The following is a 7,074-nucleotide window of genomic DNA, read 5'->3' as shown; positions in this document are numbered from 1 at the left end:
TCTCAAATTTAGTCATTTCAGGTAAAATCATATCTCTACCAAACACGTTTTACCAAAGATCGAATATGATAATAAAGAAACAAAGAGTTCTTATCAATACCATAACTGTCCCTCATCTGATCAAAAGATAAAAATTTACCTTCTTTAAAACAATCTCCCAAATTTTCCACACCTTTAGATCTCCAATGTAATAAACTTTGATTATGTATTGAGAAAGAAATAAGTTGATTATTATACAATGGAGTCAAGGCCGATAATTCACCACTAGAACCTATCATTTTCTTTTTCTTTGTCCATAACTTCATTAAATGTTTTAATATAGGCACATTATGTTGCAGTAACAAATTTACATTCCCTCTAAACAAAAATTGATGTATTTCAAATTCAGAGATATTTGCCATCTCAAATTTGGCCCAACTAGGGGACCGAACCAAATCCATCAATGAACTAATAAATTTAAGTTGGGTTGCTTCATAATAATTTTGAAAATATGGCAAACGTAAATGTGGTAAATTCATATTTCCAAGTTAATTTATTCAAGGCTACACTTGAAAATTTACCTCTCCATAAAAACTCCCTAACCATTTTATTCAAATCTCGAAAAAAAATATTATCAAGTAAATACGGAATAGATTGAAATAAATATTGCATACGTGGAAAAATATTTATCTTAATTGTATTTATTCTACCCAATAAATTAATAGGTAAATCTTTCCATTTAATCAAATCAGTTTTAATTTTTTTTTATTAACAGAACATAATTTAATTTATATAAAGATTGATAATTAACATCCAAAATTATACCCAAATACTTAATTCGATCTGTCCATTTCAAATTAAGTATATTCTTATAAGCTGAATAATCTCCTTCACTCACCGGTAATATTTCACTTTTTTCCCCAATTAACTTTATATCCAGAAAGACGTCCATATTGCATCAAACACTCCTTCAAATGTAAAAGTGATTGAGCTGGATTTGTTAGATACACCAATACATCATCGGCAAATAAATTAATTTTATATTCCTCATCTAAACTTTCATACCTTGTATCTGTATATTTTGTCTCATCAACTGTGCCAAAGGTTCGATCACTAACGCAAACAATGCTGGTGATAAAGGACAACCTTGACGAGTAGATCGGGTCAATTTAAACGGTTCCGAAATCAAACCATTCGTCAGTACTCTAGCTACCGGTTTACTATATAAAGCTTTAATCCAACCAATAAAAAAGGACCAAACTTAAATTTCTCCAGAACTTTGAACAGAAAATTCCACTCAACTCTATCAAACGCTTTTTCGGCATCTAAAGTTATCACCATCGGATGGTCTGAAGATTGTCAGAATCTATTAATCAAACTAATCACACGTAAAATATTATCTGAGGCATATCTATTCTTTATGAAACCTGTCTGATCCATATGGATCAGCTTAGGTAAAAATTTAGCCAATCTATTTGCTAAAATTTTAGCTATAATTTTATCATCTAAATTTAACAACGAAATCGGTCTATATGAAGATACTTTGAAAGGATCTCTATCCTTCTTTGGAATTACTGTAATTAAAGCACTAGAACAAGACTCAGGCAATTCATAATGTTCTCTAATCTGGCGTAATACATCTCCAAACACTGTAGAGAAGTCGTCATAAAAAGTTTTATAAAATTCGACCCAAACTCCATCAGCATCAGGCTGTGAAGAGGGCGAATGATATGTTGGCTTGAGTACAGGAGTAGGGAAATCCTGTTTGCTGCAGCTGTACAGGGCCTTGGTATGATCACACCTGGAGTACTCTATGTAGTTTTGGTCACCTTATCTGAGGAAGGGGGTGCAGAGAAGGTTGACTGGACTAATACCAGGGATGGAAGGACTTGCATATGAAGAAAGGTTGGATAAACTAGGCTTGTATTCTCTGGAATTTAGAAAATTGAGGGGGGATCTTATAGAAACATATAAAATTCTTAAGGGTTTAGACAGAGAAGATGCAGGAAGGTTGTTTCCAATGCTGGGGAAAACCAGAACCAGGGGTCACAGTTTAAGGATAAGGGGGAAGTTTTTTTAGGACTGAAATGAGGAAAGATTTCTTCTCTCAGAGAGAGGTGGATCTGTGGAATTCTCTGCCACAGGAAGTAGTTGAGGCCTGGTCAATATTTAAGAGTAGGTTAGATTTGGCCCTTGTTGTTAAGTGGATCAAGGGGTATGGGGAGAAGGCAGGAACCAGGTACTGATCAGCCATGATTACAGTGAATGGTGGTGTAGGCTTGAAGAGCCAAATGGCCTACTCCTGAACCTATAATGTTGTACAGGTGCCTAACCTTTTATCCAGGATCATCGGGGCCATTGTTCGGAAGCATTTAAAACACCCTGGCCGCCCGAGTCACACTGCCGTCTCTCTCTCTCTCTCTCTCCCTCCCCACCGCACCACTGTACCAGCACCAGGGGAAACGGTCCCCTTCCCAGTGCGGGTACAGCCACGTGGGGGGATTATGGGCAGCGACGACAGCCACGGAGCCCATCCAGCTGCCGGGCCGACTGAAAGCACCGCGGCACGGGACGGGGGCATCGGTAAGTGGTGTTTGGACGTTGCCGGTTTTGGGAATCCCAGATAAAAGGTGAAGCATCTATATATTGTAATCTTTTTAAATTATGTATCCTTATTCTCTCAATCCATGGTTTATTGTATATTAAAATTAATAAAAAGATTGGAAAAAGAGTCTTTGGTCACGTACCGAATCTCCTCAGTCACCTCACCAGTTTAGCTGCATCAACGTGGAGGCTCTGGGACAGATGTGAGGCTGATTAACTCGACGGGCTGAATAGCCTGGTTCTGCCCCTGCCTGAAGACCAAACTACAACATCCATGAGCCTCCGCGCAGAGCAGGCCGTCTCCCGGACAGAGATAGATCGGCACATGCGCAATACACGAACCACAACTCCCAAGCGCAACGCGCGCGTCTCTGCCAATGGATTGCCCTCCGTTCCAAGGCTTGCATGGTTACCAAGATGGCGGCAGCAACACCGAGGTGGGACGCGACCGTTCGCTGGCTGGTGTGCGGCCTGGGCCTGGCCCTGTCGGTCTACGCCTATCACGTGGAGACGTCTAAAGAGCAGGACGCGTCCTACCGCGCCATGTGCGACCTCAGCGACTCTATCAGCTGCTCCAAAGTCTTCACGTCTCGGTAAGGCGCCATCGCCTCCCACGACCGATTGTCTGCTCCAGCCGACCGTCGTGGCCTCCGATTGACCGCCTCACCTGTCTGTTCACCGCGCCTGGGAGTTGATTGGTCCGCCCCTCCGGAGTAGCGCATGTCCGTTCTTTCGTGACCGCGCTCACCCCCACCGTTACTTCTATGAAACCTCTCTTCGCCCGCCCATTGGTCCGTGTGTCGCCTCCGCTCCCGCCCTCTGCCAGTCATTAGTCCTAGGCGCTGCCCATCCAGCAGCCCCGCTCTGTGATTGGATGGCGACGTGGCACCCCTTCACCAGGTTGAGCCACGTTGCCTCACTCCTCAATCAAGTTGAGCCCGTTTCAAGTTAGGTTGAGAACGCATGAATGGGAAATAGATGCCTCTTTCTCAAAATATTTTCTTAAATAAGGAGGCCTTTAATTTAAAATAAATTGCATCCTTTCTGGAAAATTAATGGATAACAGATTTACTAAGAGTGCATACTTTGTATTCATTTAAAAAAAAACCTCAAAATTAAAAGACCAGGATGCATAGAAGTAGAAATGCCATTCAGCCCATCGGGTCTGCCCCCGCAGCCGCCTGTGGCAACAAGTCCCACAGATCCTCCGGCCGACGAAATCGCCCCGAGAGGGCGCCTTCAAGCTTGAAGCTGTGAAGTGCTAAGTCTGCAGACACCGCAGTTGAAGCCAAAGCCCCACGCTGGAGAAACTCAGCAGGTCAAACGGTGTTCTTTATATAGCAAAGATAAAGATGGATGTCTGGCGCTTCAGGCTTTAAAAAAGCCGTAGAATTTGTACAGGGTGATGATGGTGGCATCACGAAGATCCTGAGGCAGTTTACCTTGGTCCCAACAAAGCTTGAAAAACTCATGCAGTTTGGCATCACCCTGTACAAAAACAAAGGCGAGAAATCAGACTGCTCAAACTACAGGGGAATCACGTTGCTCTCCATTGCAGGCAAAATCTTCGCTAGGATTCTACTAAATAGAATAATACCTAGTGTCGCCGAGAATATTCTCCCAGAATCACAGTGCGGCTTTCGCGCAAACAGAGGAACCACTGACATGGTCTTTGCCCTCAGACAGCTCCAAGAAAAGTGCAGAGAACAAAAACAAAGGACTCTACATCACCTTTGTTGACCTCACCAAAGCCTTCGACACCGTGAGCAGGAAAGGGCTTTGGCAAATACTAGAGCGCATCGGATGTCCCCCAAAGTTCCTCAACATGATTATCCAACTGCACGAAAACCAACAAGGTCGGGTCAGATACAGCAATGAGCTCTCTGAACCCTTCTCCATTAACAATGGCGTGAAGCAAGGCTGTGTTCTCGCACCAACCCTCTTTTCAATCTTCTTCAGCATGATGCTGAACCAAGCCATGAAAGACCCCAACAATGAAGACGCTGTTTACATCCGGTACCGCACGGATGGCAGTCTCTTCAATCTGAGGCGCCTGCAAGCTCACACCAAGACACAAGAGAAACTTGTCCATGAACTACTCTTTGCAGATGATGCCGCTTTAGTTGCCCATTCAGAGCCAGCTCTTCAGCGCTTGACGTCCTGCTTTGCGGAAACTGCCAAAATGTTTGGCCTGGAAGTCAGCCTGAAGAAAACTGAGGTCCTCCATCAGCCAGCTCCCCACCATGACTACCAGCCCCCCCACATCTCCATCGGGCACACAAAACTCAAAACGGTCAACCAGTTTACCTATCTCGGCTGCACCATTTCATCAGATGCAAGGATCGACAATGAGATAGACAACAGACTCGCCAAGGCAAATAGCGCCTTTGGAAGACTACACAAAAGAGTCTGGAAAAACAACCAACTGAAAAACCTCACAAAGATAAGCGTATACAGAGCCGTTGTCATACCCACACTCCTGTTCGGCTCCGAATCATGGGTCCTCTACCGGCACCACCTACGGCTCCTAGAACGCTTCCACCAGCGTTGTCTCTGCTCCATCCTCAACATCCATTGGAGCGCTTTCATCCCTAACGTCGAAGTACTCGAGATGGCGGAGGTCGACAGCATCGAGTCCACGCTGCTGAAGATCCAGCTGCGCTGGGTGGGTCACGTCTCCAGAATGGAGGACCATCGCCTTCCCAAGATCGTGTTATATGGCGAGCTCTCCACTGGCCACCGTGACAGAGGTGCACCAAAGAAAAGGTACAAGGACTGCCTAAAGAAATCTCTTGGTGCCTGCCACATTGACCACTGCCAGTGGGCTGATAACGCCTCAAACCGTGCATCTTGGCGCCTCACAGTTTGGCGGGCAGCAACCTCCTTTGAAGAAGACCACAGAGCCCACCTCACTGACAAAAGACAAAGGAGGAAAAACCCAACACCCAACCCCAACCAACCAATTTTCCCTTGCAACCGCTGCAATCGTGTCTGCCTGTCCCGCATCGGACTTGTCAGCCACAAACGAGCCTGCAGCTGACGTGGACTTTTTACCCCCTCCATAAATCTTCGTCCGCGAAGCCAAGCCAAAGAGACATTGTAACAGGCCAATTCGAGCCCATTTACACCCCATTAACTTCCACCTCCCCCCCGGTATGATTTTGAAAGGTGGGAGGAAAGCGGAGCCTTCAGCGGGGAGGACACACAAACTCCTTGCAGACAGCGGAGGAGTCGAAGCTCGGCCCGGTCCTGATCGCTGGCGTTGTGCACCCGCTGCGCAGGGGCGCAGTGCTAATTTCTTGAGGTGCCGGAGACCATACGAAAAAACGGCGACAGGGAGTTGCCTGGAGCGGCGCCCCAGTGAGCTCCAACAGCACGCCGCCCTGGCACTGGTCTTGGACTCTCCCACCGTGGGGGAAACGACCTCTCTCCCTTTCCTCTGTTCGAAATGTTTCAATGAGATCCCCCACTCCGCTCTCCTAAATCTCAACGAGGACGGGCCAAGAGGCGTTAAACGCTCCCCATACGATAACCCTGTCGTTGCCGCAAACTCTCGAGTGAACCTCCTCTGACCCCCTTCCTGTGAAGCTCGGGAATCAGCAGCAGGTCACAAAATATGGTGTTTTGCGGCAAATTCGCAGGTGGAAACGCTGCTACGATTACATACGTGACGTGCGAGAGAAAGAGAAGGGCAGGGGGGAGATGGATCGGCTCGTCGAGTGGTGTGACCCCCAACAACCTTGCGCTCAAAAGCCAAGGAGAGGATGCTGGACTTCAGGAGGAAGTCAGGAGAAAGGGTGCAGTGGAGATTCACAAGGATGTTGCCTGGATCGGGGAGCTCGCCCCGTGAAAGAAGGTCAAGTGAACGCGGCCTTTTCTCCTAGGAGCAGCGGAGGGTGAGAGGTGACCTGAGAGAGGTGTTAAAGGAGATGAGAGGCATTGATTGTACGAACAGAACAGAGAACACTACAGCACAGTACAGGCCCTTCGGCCCTCAATGTTGTGCGGACCCATATGTTCCTTAAAAAAAAGTACTAAACCCTCCCCACCCCGTATCCCTTTACCATGTATCTAAGAGTCTCTTAACCCCCCCCCCCCACAATGTTCCAGCCTCCACCACCATCCCCGATAAGGCATTCCAGACCCCAATCTCTCTGTGTAAAAAAAAAAAAAAAAAAAACACCCCTGATTCCCCCCTAAACATCCCTCCCTTCACTTTATACACACGTCCTCTAGTGTTTGCTGATCCCGCCCTGGAAAACAGGCACTGGCTCTCCACCCTATTGATGCCTCTCAGAATCTTGTTGACCTCTATCAAGTTTCCTCTCATCCTTCTATGCCCCAAAGAGAAAAGTCCCAGCTCTGCAAACCTTGCCTCAGAAAGACTTGTTTCCTGATCCAGACAACATCCTGGTGAATCTCCTCTGTGCTCTCTCTCGAGCTTCCACATCCTTCCTGTAATGAGGTGACCAGAACTGAACACAATTCTCT

At 46.4% G+C, this 7,074-nt stretch overlaps 1 protein-coding gene across 1 annotated transcript in view; it reads left to right on the top strand.

Annotated features, from left to right (window-relative positions):
- The first annotated feature begins 2,923 nt into the window (after positions 1-2,923).
- The window catches only part of LOC138758265 (vitamin K epoxide reductase complex subunit 1-like protein 1), a 10,744-nt gene continuing 6,593 nt past the window's right edge, over positions 2,924-7,074 (top strand). The window contains exon 1 of the mRNA XM_069926949.1: positions 2,924-3,176. Coding sequence (XP_069783050.1) covers positions 2,989-3,176 — 188 coding nt within the window. The 5' untranslated portion in view covers positions 2,924-2,988. The remainder of the gene's footprint in view (positions 3,177-7,074) is intronic.

Source organism: Narcine bancroftii, chromosome 3 (genome assembly GCF_036971445.1).
Source record: "Narcine bancroftii isolate sNarBan1 chromosome 3, sNarBan1.hap1, whole genome shotgun sequence".
Taxonomy (NCBI): domain Eukaryota; kingdom Metazoa; phylum Chordata; class Chondrichthyes; order Torpediniformes; family Narcinidae; genus Narcine; species Narcine bancroftii.
Note: the sequence above shows the minus strand (reverse complement) of the source record. Positions and strands in the feature narration are given on the sequence as shown.